At 47.9% G+C, this 17,549-nt stretch overlaps 1 protein-coding gene across 5 annotated transcripts in view; it reads right to left on the bottom strand.

Annotated features, from left to right (window-relative positions):
* Positions 1-279: 279 nt before the first annotated feature.
* Positions 280-17,549, bottom strand: part of PHKB (phosphorylase kinase regulatory subunit beta) — a 413,553-nt gene continuing 396,283 nt past the window's right edge. For all 5 annotated transcript variants that reach the window (XM_063945574.1, XM_063945575.1, XM_063945572.1 and 2 more), the window contains 2 exons: positions 3,845-3,985; positions 280-2,113 (listed from right to left, as the gene is read on the bottom strand). In XM_063945574.1, coding sequence (XP_063801644.1) covers positions 1,976-2,113; positions 3,845-3,985 — 279 coding nt within the window. In that variant the 3' untranslated portion in view covers positions 280-1,975. The remainder of the gene's footprint in view (positions 2,114-3,844; positions 3,986-17,549) is intronic.

Raw genomic sequence — 17,549 nt, 5'->3', positions numbered from 1 at the left:
ATATACTTGTATTTGACATAATGTCAATGCTACAACACGGGATGTGTTGTAGCCATTTCCAAAGTGCAGTCACTGGATGTGTCTCTGGCTTAGGGGTTATAGGTCACGGGTTATTATACAGCTGTAGGGTTACGTATGTCCTCTTTAGCCGTCCCGCTTGGCTTTGTTGGGAGCTGTGTCCCTGCATCACACATTACAGTAAATAAATACTTTACTAATATTGCCGGGTAACAGCAATTACCATAAAATCAGGAAATAAAAGACGCTAAGAAATGTAAATCACTCTTTAAAGCCGCTTTATTTAATGATTCTTTCAAGTCATAAAAGCGCTAATTGGTTTGGTAGCAGACATTTGCTGTAACGATGAGCAGGGGGCATGGGTCAATGATTGACTCTGAAAATACTCTTAGAACATAAATGAAGATATTGGATATAATAAGGAGGATGGAACCAGTTGTGCCGCAAGTTACAGCATCCGTACCAAACATCTTTTATAAACACACACACACACACACACACACACACACACACACACACACACACACACACACACACACACACACACACAGAGCAGGCATGGGAGGAATAGGGGTGGGAAGGTTCTTCTGTACCCCAGAGCCCGGGGAACTGACCCCAGCTACAATGGAAGCAGCATCCCAGAGATTGATGCATGCACTTCACGACGATTCACAAACCGTGCAGATTTATTCATCTGATTGTCAATAAATAAAAATAAATAAAAGGGAGAAGTTTGGAGATCTTGTTGCTGGTGAACAATCTGCATCACTCAGTTATACGGACGACGTCACAGCCAAAGCACTTAGCAAACCCTGCAGCAGCTTGGTTATAGGACAGCAAGTGTTAAACCAAGTGAGAGTTATGTAATGGATCGCTGTCCAAGCTTGGGGCACGTCAGACCCTTCTGCTTATCTTGTTTAGGTGCAGGCCAGTGAGTAATTCCAATATATATATATATATATATATATATATATATATATATATATATATATATATATATATAAAAATCTATCTATCTATCTTGTATATGGCTAAAGGCATTTCATTTACAATTTAATTATTTTTCCAGTGTGCAGAACCTCTGAATAGCACGCCCTGTCTGTACACTGACTAAACCGCAGCATGCTGTAAACCATGGGTGTTCAACCTGCGGCCCCCCAGCTGCTGTGGAACTACACATCCCAGCATGCTCTGCCTCCGTTTTAGCATGCCTTAATAGCTAAACTCTGGCAGGGCATGCTGGGATGTGTAGTTCCACAGCAGCTGGAGGGCCACAGGTTGAAGACCCATGCTGTTAAGTGACCCCTGCTGGCTATAAGAAAGTACTAAAGAACATGTCTGGTTTTCAAACAAATGATCATTTCAGCTTAGCACAATATCATCCAATAAACTCACCACCCATATAATATAGAGCAAAGCAGCGTGTGAATATATAGTGCCGCACGATCGGCTAAATAAGTGCATTATTTCCTGTGCATAGCGCATTGGTAGACAACACGGTCTCCGCCTATTCCTAGCATTCCCACTGCGGCTGCCTAAAGCTATACTGACACCTAAAAAACGCTTTAGAAACAAACCGTATTAAGTAGGGATGTGTTGGCTGTGAGACTCCCGTGATGGGAAGTGATGTTACCTGTTCTCGGTAACGTGTGAATTTCAGCACGTTTCAGAATCATATCACTATATTGTGGGTACAAAAATCAGAGGAACGGATGGAAATAGATCATCTCGTTCCGTGTGACTGATTAAACACGACTTTGCGGCCTCTGACAGGTCACACTTTTTCTCAGTTGCCGCAGTCAGGACGGAGCAGTTCTACGTTTATGCCGAGATTGTCTACTGATCTGACATAAAACGGTTGCACGTGGCATCAGGTAGACCAGGCTCTTGTCTTGCGTATTAGCTCAGCCGGCTGCTGGTTATTGTACAACGGGCGATGTCGTGTTTCTCAGCGCCCTTAGCTAATGCTGCAGGGGTCTTCGTTACTCGGTTTGACCTCAGCTTCCAGCAGCATGTTCATGACGGCTTTAGTCAGGTAGCTACAGGTGCCTCTCTTACCCAGCGGGGGAGTGTTGTAGAAGGCGGCCATGTTACCCTGTGGAGAGGAGAGAGGACTGTGGATTAGGAGGGGTGCAGAACACCACGAGCTCTCTGCCCTGCGCGCCAGTCCATGTACCAGTCTAGTGTCTAACACTACAGCTTACGCGCAGCGGAGCGCCTTCTGCAGAACGTTGTGCTATGTAACCTCTAAAGCTCTGTCGGCTATTAATACATTTTGTGGCCATTTTATGGGGCTGGATGTTGATGATTTAGGGGTCTATTCATGTAGAAAACGAAAACAGAATTGCTACTTATCACTATACATCGCATCGCTTCGATGCGATGTATAGCTGTAATAAGTAGCAATTCATGTATACTCACCCTTCCGACGATGCGCTGCGGTGTCTGGGGCTCCTGCGGTGAGGTCATCTCCAGCGGTCCATCCATGCGATGCGCGGAGTCCAGCGGCGGGTATCTTTGCGCATGTGGACCTCCCGGCAGGCCGCAGTGGTCGCTGGGAGGTCGGGGGGCGGAGCCAGCGCGTGGTGCCAAGCAGAGAGCAGGGAAGCATTGAGCTTCCCTGCCGTCTCCACACCACAGTTCAGGTTACGCCGTCCTGAGATAGCGAACCTGAACTCCATGGAGAAGCGGAAAGCAGAGCTTTCCGCACCTTCATGAATCACACTCACCATACAAAGGTATGGTGATGCGATTCAGGCACAGAGCGGGGGTGCCGCTGGAGAAGTCAGAGACTTCTCGACGGTAACCGGCTCTGTGAATTGCAGTAGGAAGAGAAAAGCCCTGTTTAACGCAAAACAGGGCTTTTCAATGTTACATGAATAGACCCCTATATCTTTCCTTTCCGCCCGTTCAGGAGACACAAACTGTAGACAATAAAATGGACAAATAACTGTAGACAGTCAATAATTCCCTACAGGTGGTTGATACGGTGCGGAGCTGTAAGGAGACGCTCTTAACTATGTGCCCAATATATGTGCACTGCAAAGCAGCTATTATATATAGATCGCACATCCTGGTTACTACTACCAAAGCAGCGAAATCCTACACTCAGCACTAGTACAAGATATGTATGTAGGATTCTCTGTCTCCAATCAGTTGTGCGTCCATTTGTCTTTCTCTCAGGCCACACCTCACAACTGTTTACCTGTGGCGCCTCCACGTAAGTGGCAGGAGATGGTAATTGGGGCATTGTTTGTTAGGGTATTTATATCTGCACAATGACTGTCCCTGAAGACAGGTGCTGCGGCTCCTGAAACGCTGGAGCAATAAACAGGTCACTGATTAAACTATTTACAAGACTCTGAGCAGGTACCTATTTGGGCCATTCAGACCCTAAAGGAGGGAACAGGAGCACATTTAATGTGCTGTTACTAGGAGTACCAGAATATATTATATATATATATATATATAAAATTTCCTTTTTTTTGTACTTTGATCCATTACATCTTTGATAAATACTCACATAACAGCAATGCAACAGACACGCACTGCACTAATAGTAACCCCATCTATCCATATCTCAGCACTTATCCTTTAGGCAGGTGGCCCCTTCCCTTCATGCAGTACATGACCCGCCCCTCCGCCTGTGCACCATCACATTATAACGCTGCAGGCTTCCTATGGATCTGACACACCCCGCTCACACTGTAAGCACTTGGGTTACCGGACAGAGTTAATTTGCTGAGCTGTGGAATACTTGTGGAGATCTCTATCACTAGGCCGGAGAGGCTGTGACCTTCACCCAACACTTGCAGTCCTGACTCACCTTCTTTTCCGCTTCCTGAATCCGGCTCTGGTCTCGCTGAAATTCATTAAATGCTTCTATCACCAGTTTGTCCAAATCGACTTTCTCTGGAAACTCAAACTCCGGGTTTCTCTCCAGGATCACAGAGACGATCATTAGCAGCTGAGAGAGGACACAAAATATTTCCAGGTTAGTGGAGACGGCATTCATCCATCACTGCGGCAGCGGATGCTCGGAGAACGAACACAGCAAGATGCCTTAAATTATCAACAGTCCTACATTACTCCTGAAGACTTTTCTATGTCCCTCACATCTCAGACAGTGGCAGTTAGTAAAGGATGGATGCAAATTGACATTACACCTATAACACAATGTGATCTGATAGTAAATGACAATGACAACGAATGCTGGGCATGCTCCCATATTGATGTCAGTAGAGGACTTCCCATGAGGCCACACTTCCTCTGGAGCTATTGGCCGCACTGAGTGTCACCGCTTGAAGAAATGGCAAACTACAGCCACTAGCGCTACTTAACCTGTAGCAGGCAGGGGGCGGGGCAGTGTCAGCAGTCCCGCCCCCTAGACTCAGTAGCACTTTGATATACATGTGTTGTATATCAAATTGATCAGCACAATCTTGGGTAAATGGTTTTGTCACATCACAACACGACTAAGACACACATTCAACAAGACACAAGAAAAAAAAATGCTACACCACTCGCACATTGTATTGATGCTTATTGAGGCGTATGAGGGCAGAACTGTACATAGGAACATAAAATACCTTCACCACTATTAAACCCGCATCTCAAATGCTCCTGAGACATTTGCCGATTTATTGGTGGCTATAACAAATAAGTTTTGAAAAACAAAGTGCATTCCTCTGAGCTGGAGAATTTAAAGTGCAACTGAAGAGCTAGCGGTACGGGATTGTACCCCCTCCCTTTTCATTGTGGCAGCACTAGATAGGAGCAACAACTACTGAAATAATGCACACAGCCCTCTTCTCTGCTGCACAGAAGCCGACAAGATAAAATACTTGTTTTTCAGCCCAAAAAAACAACAAAACAATAAGAACGCCGACAAAAGTGAAGATGTTTGCAGAACATATTATCAGTTGAGTGGATTAGAGGATTTTTGTACTTGTTATTTTTTTTCTCTGAATACATTGTGGAGTGCTGGGAACACGGTGGTAAAGAAGGAGTGTGGACACTTTAAATACTAACTTCGCAGGCTACTCTCCCATGTACTCCCTGGCTGCCGGGAACACTTTCATCATGTTTAACAAAGCCAGACAGGAAAGGATAGAGAAGAAAAAAAACAAACACGTTCTCCTAAAACATCAATGGACTCAAAAGGATTTAACACAAGTATAAATATTCCTGGGTCTTAGTCCACTAATTGAGGAACATTTTAGGAGTACAGTAGTATGAAACACCCTCCTTCCAGAACTGGTATCCCATACAGACACAAGATACTGTACCTGTAGTATCTGGTGGATGTATGGACAGACGACCAGGTGGCGGTCCTACACAGAAGCTCCATGCAGTGTCAGTATCAGGCTGCACAGCCCTGCTGCAATCCAGGTGAATGGTGGAGGTAATCCAACTGGCACTGGACTTTTGTAAGGAACATTGAGGACCAAGATATCATCCATCTTGTGGACACCATTTACCCCACTGAATAGAAGTCCACAAAGCACTAACCACATCCAATGGACAAAAATAGCCCTCTTCTTTGTAGACAGACAATGGTCCACAGTCACAATATTCTGATTAATGTGCACAAAATGATCAATACGATAATATAGAGTATCCCCGGGATTTACAGATATTAGAGATATCTGCTGTGGTCCTTTGTTTTTTTCCCCCATACATCCAGGTGATGCTTAATTTGTTAATGTCACGATAAGAAAATAGGAATTTAATACCTACCGGTAATTCCTTTTCTCCTAGTCCGTAGTGGATACTAGTACCATGGGGTATAGATCGGGTCCACTGGAGACTGGCACTTTTAAAAACCTTTAGTGTGTGTATGTGTGTGCTGGCTCCTCCCCTTTATGCCCATCCTACCAGACTCAGTCTAGGAAACTGTGCCCGAGGAGATGGACATACCACGAGAGAAGAAAACAGATACAACAGCGGTGAGGCACTAAGCCAACACACAACCGTAACTGAAAGGAGGGCGCTAACTAAAACAGAGGATAGCAACACCAACCGAACCAAGATAGCAAAGCTATCCCAACAACAAAACGGGACCGCAACGGCTGGCCAACCAAACACTTACTCAGGTATGCAGGAATCGAAGCACTGAGGCGGGCGCCCAGTATCCACTACGGACTAGGAGAAAAGGAATTACCAGTAGGTATTAAATTCCTATTTTCTCTTACGCCCTAGTGGATACTGGGGATCTGTACTTTAGCACCATGGGGAAGTTCCAAAGCTCCCAAACGGGTGGGAGAGTGCTGAGACCCCTGTAACACCGCCTGACCAAACTGAAGGTCATCCTTGGCCGAAAGAACTTAACAGAAGTGTTCGAACCAGACCAAGTACCAACTAGGCACAACTGTAAAGCCAAGACATCCCGGGCAGCCGCCCAGGAAGAACCCACAGATCTCGTCGAGTGGGCCTGAATAGTCATCAGCAAAGGCAGAGCCGCCGAAGTATAAGCTTGTTCAATGATCAACCTGAGCCAACGAGCAATTGATTGCTTAGAAGCCAGACGACCAATCTTGGTGGCATCATAAAGGACAAAGAGCGAGTCAGATTTCTGATGACGAGCAGTCCCTTTGACATAAATCTTCAGAGCCCTCACCACATCCAAGGACTCTGGACCAACGGAGGCGTCAGACAACACCAGAACCACAATGGGTTGATTCACATGAAAAACTGAAACCACTTTTGGCAAAAACTGAGGTCGGGTCCTGAGTTCCGCCCAATCTTCATGTAAAATCAAATAAGGGCTCTTACAGGATAAGGCCCCCAATTCAGAGACATGTCAGACGCCAATGCTAATAACATCACTGTCTTCCAGGTGAGAAATTTTAACGCCACCCTATGTAAGGGTTCAAACCAGTCCGATTAAAGAACGGACAGAACCACATTGAGATGCCACAGAGCCGTGGGAGGTACGAAGGGCGGTTTCATATGAAGAACTCCTTATAGGAAAGTTTGTATTTCCGGCAACATGGCAAGTTGTTTCTGGAAGAAAATAAAGAGCACCTAAATCTGGACCATGTCCACTCCCACTTGCAGGAAAAGTATAAAGCGACCCATTCTAAATTCCACAGGAGAAACCTTTTTACTTTCACACCAGGAAACAAACTTTTTCCAGATACGATGATAATATTTAGACATAACCATCTTCCTGGCCTGGACCATGGTGGAAATAACCCGGGAGGGAAGACCTTTTCTAGCTAAAATCTCCCTCTCAACTTCCAAGCCATCAACCGTAGCCGCTGTAAGTCTGGATAGACAAACAGACCTTGTTGAAGAAGATCCCTTTGAAGCGGCAGAGGCCAGAGATCCTCCAGAGCCATAGTTAGGAGGTCCGAGTACCACGCCCGTCAAGGCCAAACCAGGGCAATTAGAATTGCTTGAACGCTTTCCCTTCTTAGTCTTTTTAGAACCCTTGGGATTAGCGGTAGAGGAGGGAACAGGTACACAAACTCGTACGTCCATGGTGTCGTCAGTGCGTCCACTGCTACAGCCTGCAGATCCCTCGTTCTGGAACAGTAACGACATAGCTTTTTGTTGAGATAAGAGGCCATCAGATCTATCTGCAGACAGCCCCACCGGTGAATTAACTGTTGAAACACCTGGGGATGTAGGCCCCATTCCCCCGGATGGAGGTTGTGTCTGCTGAGGAAGACTGCTTCCCATTTGTCCACTCCTGGAATGAATATGGCTGAGATTTGCATTGGCCTCTGCCCAGACGAGTATTCTTGACACTTCTCGCATCGCTGCTCTGCTTTTTGTTCCCCCTTGTCGGTTTATGTACGCCACCGTCGTGGCGTTGTCCGATTGAACCTGGATCGCCTGATCATTCAGGACATGGGAAGCTTGCAGAAGGGCATTGTAAAATGCCCTGAGTTCCAGGATGTTTATCGGCAGAGCAGATTCCTGAACTGACCATATCCCCTGGAACTGGGCCCCTTGGATCACAGCTCTCCAACCCCGGAGGCTGGCATCCGTTGTCAGTAGAATCCACGAGTGGATATTGAAATTCCTGCCTTCTACCAGGTGAGGAACTTGTAGCCACTATAACAAAGAAATCCGGGCTTTCGGAGCGAAGGTCACTTCCTGATGCATGTGAAGGTGAGACCCTGACCATTTGTCTAGCAGATCAAACTGAAATGTCCGGGTATGAAATCTGCCGTATTGGATTGCCTCGTAAGCAGCCACCATCCTGCCCAGCAAGCGTTTGCAAAGATGTATGGATACCTAACGAGGACGGAGCACCAAGTGGCCCACAGCCTGGATAGCCAGGGCCTTGTCCATCGGAAGAAACACCTTCTGAGACTCCGTATCCAGCATCATTCCCAGGAACTGAAGATGCTGGGTCGGTTCCAGGTGAGATTTCTGGAAATTTAGGATCCACCCATGATTCATAAGCAGGCAAGTTGTCAGATCGATGCTGTGCAGGAGACGCTCCCTGGACATAGCCTTTATCAGGAGATCGTCCAAGTAAGGGACTATGTTGACTCCCATCATGCGCAGTTGCAGCATCATCTCTGCCATGACTTTGGTGAAGAAACTGGAATGGTCGTCCAAGATGGCGAACCTGAGGTAAGCCTGATGAGGGGGCCACATGGGAATGTGTAGGTAAGCATCCTTGACATCTAGGGATACCAGGAATTCCCCCTGCTCCAGACACCACTGCCCGCAAGGATTCCATCCTGAATTTGAACACCCTCAGATACGGGTTTAGAGACTTCAGGTTCAAGATGGGTCGCACCGAACCATCTGGTTTTGGAACGACAAAAAGACTTGAGTAAAAACCCCTGTTGCGTAACGGAGGAGGTACTGGAACCAACACCCCTGTCTGCAAAAGTTTTTAAATAGCCTCTTGCAAGGTAACTTTTGCTGTGGGTAAAACTGGCAAGCCCAATTTGAAAAATCTGTGAGAAGGAAGTGCTTGAAATTCCAACCGGTATCCCTGGGAAATGAGGTCCCTCACCGAAGGATCCCGGCAAGACTTCGCCCCCACACGTGGGCGAAGTGTTAAAGGTGAACGCCCACCGGAAAGTCACCTTGCTGCTGGAGCCAACCGTCATGCGGAAGGCTTAGCGGCAGGGGATCCAGTGGTCTGGACCAGGGAGGCAGCATCTGCAGGTTTACGGGACTTACCACGAGATCCTCTGGGAGTAGTGGAGACCCCTTGGCCCCTGCCTCTGAACCTTGCCACACGAAAGGACTGCAAGGAGGGTCCTGTGTAAGAGCGTCTAGCAGGTGGCGCAGCCGATAGCAAATAGGTAGACTTACCCGCCTTTGCCTGGGAGATCCATTTATTTAATTTGTCGCCAAACAAGGCATCACCTCTAAAGGGAAGATTTTCAACACCCTTTTTGGAATCAGCGTCTGCTGACCATTGACGCAAGCACAGAGCTCTGCGTGCAAAAACAGACATAGCAGTAGTGCGGCCATAGCCTGGCGCAGGGGCGTCGGAACTGGGGAGGCAATGGGGCAGCTCGCCCCCCCCCAAACATAGAGAGGCGCCGACAATGCTCCTGCAGGCGCCTACATTCACTGCACGGAGCGGAGGTGCGGTCTTTCTCCTGACCGCACATTGCTCCTCCGTGCCTCCTCCTGTTCATTATGTACAGGAGGAGCGGAGGAGCAATGTGCGGTCAGGAGAAAGACCGCACCTCCGCTCCATGCAGTGAATGTAGCCGCCCATAGGAGTCCATAATGCATTGGTCAGCTAAGTCAGGGGCGGATTGGGACGCCTTACCAGATCCTGGTTGGCTGGTCCGGTTGTCCCCTCAGCGGTGTCTCATCACCCCTGCGACAGGCCGCTGCCATGATCGGTGCTCAACTCCGAACCGACAGCGCTCGGTGAGAACTTCTGCGCATGCGCAGAAACACCGTAAAGACCAACAAGACATGGCCGCCGGGGGGAGGTGCTGCGCATGCGCAGCCTCAGCAGCTCCCAGGGTAGGCTAGTCACTGCTTGCAGAGCCCGGCCCGCGGTTTCTGCTGGCGCCGTTTTTGATTGCCGCTGGCCGGCCTGTCACTCACTACTGTGCTGCCCCACATCATAGCACAGGAGGAGGGAGAAGGGAGGCTGCTGAGAGACACAGAATGAGGGGCACAGAGTGAAGGAGTGGCCAAACACACACACATTATTATGTGTAAAACACACACACAGCCTCCTCCGCCAACCACAGCCTCCTCTGCACCGCTGCTGCTGATCACAGCCTCCTCCGTCAACCACAGCCTCCTCTGCACAGCTGCTGCTGATCACAGCCTCCTCCGCCGACCACAGCCTTCTCTGCACCGCTGAAGCCGATCACAGCCTCCTCCGCCGACCACAGTCTTCTCTGCACTGCCGCTGCCGACCACAGCCTCCTCTGCACCGCTGCTGCTGATCACAGCCTTCTCTGCACGGCTGAAGCAGAACACAGCCTCCTCCGCCGACCACAGTCTTTTCTGCACTGCCGCTGCCGACCACAGCCCCCTCAGCACCGCTGCCGCCGACCACAGCCTCCTACTCCTCACCGCTGCTCATTAGGTAATCTAACCTTGCTGCCTTTCTCTCTCTCTACTGTATGTCCTTGCTGTCTCTCTGTCACTCTCCCTGTCCCCGCTGTCACTCTCCCTGAATTTTGGCTCATACTGTGTGGCATAATGTACATTTCGGTTCATACTGTGTGGGGTAATGTGAATTTCGGCTCATACTGTATGGGGTAATGTGAATATCGGCTCATACTGTGTGGGGTAATGTAAATTTCGGCTCATACTGTGTGGGGTAATGTAAATTTCGGCTCATACTGTGTGGGGTAATGTGAATTTCGGCTCATACTGTATGGGGTAATGTGAATATCGGCTCATACTGTGTGGGGTAATGTAAATTTCGGCTCATACTGTGTGGGGTAATGTGAATTTTGGCTCATACTGTGTGGGGTAATGTGAATATCGCTCATACTGTGTGGGGTAATGTGAATTTTGGCTCATACTGTGTGGGGTAATGTGAATTTCGGCTCATACTGTGTGGTGTAATGTGAATGTGGCTCATACTGTGTGGTGTAATGTGAATTTCGGCTCATACTGTGTGGTGTAATGTGAATTTTGGCTCATACTGTGTGGGGTAATGTGAATATCGCTCATACTGTGTGGCATAATGTAAATTTCGGTTCATACTGTGTGGCGCAATGTGAATTTCGGCTCATACTGTGTGGCGTAATATGAATTTTGGCTCATACTGTGTGGCGTAATGTGAATTTCGGCTCATACTGTGTGGTGTAATGTGAATTTCGGCTCATACTGTGTGGCGTAATATGAATTTTGGCTCATACTGTGTGGGGTAATGTGAATTTCGGCTCATACTGTGTGGGGTAATGTGAATTTCGGCTCATACTGTATGGGGTAATGTGAATATCGGCTCATACTGTGTGGGGTAATGTAAATTTCGGCTCATACTGTGTGGCGTAATGTGAATTTCGGCTCATACTGTGTGGTGTAATGTGAATATCGGCTCATACTGTATGGGGTAATGTGAATTTCGGCTCATACTGTGTGGTGTAATGTGAATTTCGGCTCATACTGTGTGGCGTAATATGAATTTTGGCTCATACTGTGTGGGGTAATGTGAATTTCGGCTCATACTGTGTGGTGTAATGTGAATTTCGGCTCATACTGTGTGGTGTAATGTGAATTTCGGCTCATACTGTGTGGCGTAATATGAATTTTGGCTCATACTGTGTGGCGTAATGTGAATTTCGGCTCATACTGTGTGGCGTAATATGAATTTTGGCTCATACTGTGTGGCGTAATGTGAATTTCAGCTCATACTGTGTGGCGTAAAGTGAATTTCGGCTCATACCGTATGGTGTAATATGAATTTCGGCTCACACTGTGTGGTGTAATGTGAATTTTCACTTTGATCTACAGTATGGTGTCCAATCATGTTAGCTATTATTATTGTTATTATTATTATTATTATCCCCTTTGGCTATTGTGCCTATATATAGGTATACACAGATAGATATAGTGTTTGTGACATTTATTTGGGTTGGGGCCACATTACCGGCGGCCGGGATCACATAACTACATTCCATATATTTTCCGTACAGTGGCCCTCATTCCGAGTCGTTCGCTCGGTAATTTTCATCGCATCGCAGTGAAATTCCGCTTAGTACGCATGCGCAATAATCGCACTGCGACTGCGCCAAGTAATTTTACCATGAAGATAGTATTTTTACTCACGGTTTTTTCTTCGCTCCGGCGATCGTAGTGTGATTGACAGGAAATGGGTGTTACTGGGCGGAAACACGGCGTTTTAGGGGCGTGTGGATAAAAACGCTACCGTTTCCGGAAAAAACGCAGGAGTGGCCGGAGAAACGGGGGAGTGTCTGGGCGAACGCTGGGTGTGTTTATGACGTCAAACCAGGAACGACAAGCACTGAACTGATCGCAGATACCGAGTAAGTCTGAAGCTACTCTGAAACTGCTAAGTAGTTTGTAATCGCAATATTGCGCATACATCGGTCGCAATTTTAAGAAGCTAAGATACACTCCCAGTAGGCGTAGGCTTAGCGTGAGCAACTCTGCTAAATTCGCCTTGCGACCGATCAACTCGGAATGAGGGCCAGTATGCTGCAGCATGTGTGGTGAGATGGTCACTATAATGTCACGCCAGCTGCTGACTACTAACAAGTCATTGCCAGCCAGAATATTTAATTTATGTGGTTTTTTTTTGTTTTGGTAAATGCCATTTTCTATTTATTACACCTCTGAATGTTTTTATAATGAGAGAGACCCGCAGATAGAAGGCGAGTGACATTATGTAAATATGCATGACCCGTTTGTAGTTATTTTCTACAGCAAGCACCACTATGGCACAGTATACAGCATTACAGGCCTGATCAGAGTCTGACCAGTGGTGATGTTGGACGCAGTGGAGTGATGATTTTCACCTGAGTTGCGCTGCACATACATCCCGATGGTGTTTGTACAGATGTGCAGTACAAATACAGACATACGCACAATGTAGTGTATTAGAAATGTGTTGGGCGTTACTAGGCGGTTACAGGGGGGTGGCCAATCAGATGCAGATGTAACATAGTATGGGAGTGCTGCTTATGGAGATGCTGATTTGCTCATATTGGGGGCCACTCTCATAGGGATGATCTGCCACTAGCATAGTGTTGGTGAAAGTTACAATGGTGCGACCAAAGGGGGCTTCTAAAAATGCACAACGCACAATTGCAGCATCTGTAGATACTGAAAGTGGGTACCTCTGTCCTTGCATATTTGGATGTATGGATGGACATGGATGCAGGGAAGGGCATTGTAGTGTCACTAGCATAAAGTCACAGGCGCAACTACAGCAAAAGATGCAAGGAAGGCTTCAACTGCATCCAACTCAGAATCAGACCATATGAGTAGGGATCCCGCCCCATCGACAGATCTCACCTCTTCAACAAACCCCGCCCCCTTTAGGGCTGCTACCAGATTTTTCCAGGGCTGCTTTTCCATCCCAATCCGCCCCTGGTCAGCTTAGCCCATGGTGGTGGTTCCGGCCGGCGGCTAGCGGCAGCCTCATCATCGTGACAGGTCCCAAGCTCCTCCTCTGGCCACAGCAGCGCCTCCATCCCTGGAAGTCCCGGGATCTTTTCACAGGGCATCCTTCTACGCCTCCCCTTCCTCGGTGGCTCCGCCCCCAGGTCTGAGGTCTTCTCACAAGGCAGTGGCACGGATTTCCCGCGGTGCTCTGGATGCAGCAGGAGCACCACAGAAAGAAGATATTTTGTCCCATTCTGCCCCAAGTTAAAGCAGGTGTGTTGAAATTGTGTGTAAAGGACTTATAATAAAAATTCATAAATATAAGGTTAATAAATATATGGTGGTTATTATTATTATTATGATGTGGGTGTAGTCATTATGGGGGGTGAAAGGGTTAATATCAAGAGCTTTTGCTTTAATTGGAGTTAAAGAAGATGAAATACTTATTTTGATTGTAGTGAGGGAGGTAATGAGGGGGTTAACCATTAGCCCTCCCTAATCGGTTAATTGAATGAATATATTAACCCCCTCATTACCTCCCTCACTACAATCAAAATAAGTATTTAATCTTCATCTAGTTAATATCCCGGCTGTCGGGATCCCAGCGTTCAGGATTTCGACAGCCAGGAATGCCGACAGCACTCGCCAAGGCTATTCCCACTTGTGGGTGTCCTCAACACCCATAGAGTGTGAATAAAACCTGGCGCATGATGAGAACAGCAAGCCCGCAAGGGGACTCTTTGCGCTCACCCCGCTGCAGGTATTCTGGCAGCCGGGATGCCGCTGTCAGTATATTGACAGCCGGCATCCTGTCCGCTGGGAGATCATTACCATCCCATAAGGATATACAGATATAGCCACGCTCATTGTTGCCGCAGTCAGCGATGACACCATAGTAGTCAATGGCATGTGCGTGCGTACGCTACATGCGCCATAGACGTGGGCACACTAGTCGCACCACGCATCATGGCAACGATGAGCTTGGCTACATGTGTAGGGTAATGAGTGCCAAGGTTCTTTAAAAAAAAATCTAGTGTAAAATATATGTTTCTGTATATGCTGTGATGGCACCTGCAGGAAAGGAAAAAAGTGCGGCAACTTAGTTGTTCAGTGCCGCTCGTTTTCCCCACCAGTCATACCAGCAGAAGCAGGTGGTGACACTAGCTCTAGCTGACCCTACCTCATGTGGCAGTTTGAGATAATTAGCCCCCATCTAAGGTGACCGGTAGCCAATTCAAGCGTTTCCCTGCTACGTGGGGCACATGGTGAGAAAATTTAAATTGCACGAGTGTTCGCAAGCTGATTGACAGGAAGAGGGCATTTGTGGGTGGTAACTGATCGTTTTCTGGGAATGTCAGGGAAAACGCGCCAGACCCGATCGCCCTGATTCCTTCGCACTGGAGGAGTAAGTATTGAGCTACGCACAGACTGCGCACACTGCACAGAATGGGAAAAACATTCGATGGCGAGTGTGATGTGAACGGATTTGCAGCTGTCCGCTGCCTGAGGGGAAATTTCGCACAGCGTACACATGCAATCGCACACTTGCACGTGATGAATTTTCACTCCCCTTGGGCGGAGACAATCTGATCGCAGGACAGTGTAATTTGCAGCACAGCAATCAGGTCTGAATCAGGCCCTGTATTCGGCTTTTCTGGGTGTGGGAATTCAGTGTGGATTCAGCCTTCTCAATGCATTTCATAAGCGATTCAGCAATTTAGGGGCGCCGAAATGAGATTATATCTTGCCCCCCCAACCTAAAAACGTTCTGACGCCCCTGGCCTGGCTAATAACATTTGCAGCATCTGTATATGTTGCAGCAGAGTAATGACCTCATCCCGGGGCAGAGTGTCAAAACCCTCTATAACAGTATCAGACCACTTGACTACCGCCCTGGAAATCTACCCACAAACAATTGTGGGCGCTGTGCTACGCCTGCTGCCGTATATATTGCCTCAATTTTACAGTCAGTCGGCTCTTTTAGGGATATAGCCCCTGGCACCGGCAGTACCAATTTCTTTGATAGTCTGGATACAGATGGATCAACCGATGGGGGGGTTTCCCATACCTTCCTGAAGTAGCTAAAAACCTCTGAGGAATTTTAAATTTCTTATCAGGGTTTAACCATGACTCCCTGGCCAGATAATTAAATTCTTTAGACACAGGAAAGGTGACTGAGGTCTTTGGTCTAACATTAAAGTACAACTCCTCATCTGGTTCTGCGTCCTGATCCGGTATGTGAAGAACCTCTCTTACAGCATAAATGAGGGCCTCCACCCCAGGGGACAGAGAGCTGTCCTCATCCATAGCATCATCAGGCTGATCAGAATCAGACTGGAGCACCTGTGGCAGTAAGCGTTTATATGATACCAACAGAGGGGGCTGAGAAGCCTTTCTGGTATCTGCTGCTTTAGCAATAAAATCAATAGACTGTTTCAACACCTGTCTCTCCTTTTTAGCTGCAGCTAATTCTGAATTTACATTCTGAATCATGCTTTTAAAATTATCTAACCAGTCAGGTGCCTGTGAACCGTGGTGGTCATTCCGAGTTGTTCGCTCGCTAGCAGTTTTTAGCAGCCGTGCAAATGCTATGCCGCCTCCCACTGGGAGTGTATTTTAGCTTAGCAGAAGTGCGAACGAAAGGATCGCAGAGCAGCTACAAAATTATTTTGTGCAGTTTCAGAGTAGCTTCAGACCTACTCAGCGCTTGCGATCACTTCAGACTGTTCAGTGCCTGTTTTGACGTCACGAACACGCCCTGCGTTCGCCCAGCCACGCCTGCGTTTTTCCTGGCACGCCTGCATTTTTTCGAACACTCCCTGAAAACGGTCAGTTGACACCCAGAAATGCCCTCTTCCTGTCAATCACTCTGCGGCCAGCAGTGCGACTGAAAAGCTTCGCTAGACCTTGTGTGAAACTACATCGTTCGCTGTAATAGTACGACGCGCGTGCGCATTGCGTCGCATACGCATGCACAGAACTGCCAATTTTTTGCCTGATCGCTGCACAGCGACCGAAAACAGCTAGCGATCAACTCGGAATGACCCCCTGTGTCCCTGTGGAGATAAGAAGCACTGTGCACACATAAGGGACCCCGCTGATGAAGGGGTAGAGTTACAAGTAGTACACATAACCATGTCCACAGACATATTTACCCAACTGTAACACAGCACAGCTCACTGAAAAACACCTCCACACAGACCCTAGAGAGCCCCTGGAGTGACACTGAGGAATGGAGACCAGCACACAAAACACAGCAGCACAGTGTGTGAATTATGAGTACAACCTGATAGAAGTGCAGCGGCGCTACCGCTGGTGTGCTCCCCCCTTGCTATGACCCCTGGTACCAGTACAGAGTCTTGTAACAGCGTTGGTCCCTGGAGGAGCAGCGTGCATGCAGCCTTGATGATCCGCCGCAGCAGCAGCAGGAAATGGCGCCTTCACGCCTCTGGGCCTGCCCTGGGAAGCCTCACCCCTTGCAATGGTGCGCGGTCCTTTCAGTTTTTTATACTGGCCATGTGAACAAGCATTTATATGGATCTGTACACACAAGCACAGTGAGCACTGCGGGGCATGAGCCCTGAGCCAGTCTAGTCCGCGGCGGGCACCGCAGCTTGTGGCCCGTGACATGCCGCCAAAACCGCTAACCGGGACCCCGGTGTTAACACTCACCGTACCAATCATTCTTCGGCATCTGTTAGAGGATGGCGGCTAGCTGCTGGCATGGGCACATACACTAACGGTGTGTGAACAGCACCTCAGGAGCTCAGTGTCTTGTCAGCTGGGATTACGAACCATTAACCCTCAGGAGGTTGGTTCGGTTCCTCCTCTAAGTCCCACGAAGCAGGTAGACTGGTTGCCAACCAGTACTACCTCAAAATAATAAACTAAAATAAAAATAAAAGGAAATTCTCTGCGCTCCAGAGAAATGCATCCGGCTCCTCCGGGCATATTTTTCTAAACGGAGTCTGGTAGGAGGGGCATAGAGGGGAGGAGCCAGC

This window comes from Pseudophryne corroboree, chromosome 11 (genome assembly GCF_028390025.1).
Source record: "Pseudophryne corroboree isolate aPseCor3 chromosome 11, aPseCor3.hap2, whole genome shotgun sequence".
In the NCBI taxonomy this organism is placed as follows: domain Eukaryota; kingdom Metazoa; phylum Chordata; class Amphibia; order Anura; family Myobatrachidae; genus Pseudophryne; species Pseudophryne corroboree.
This window is presented reverse-complemented; position numbering and strand designations above follow the sequence as displayed.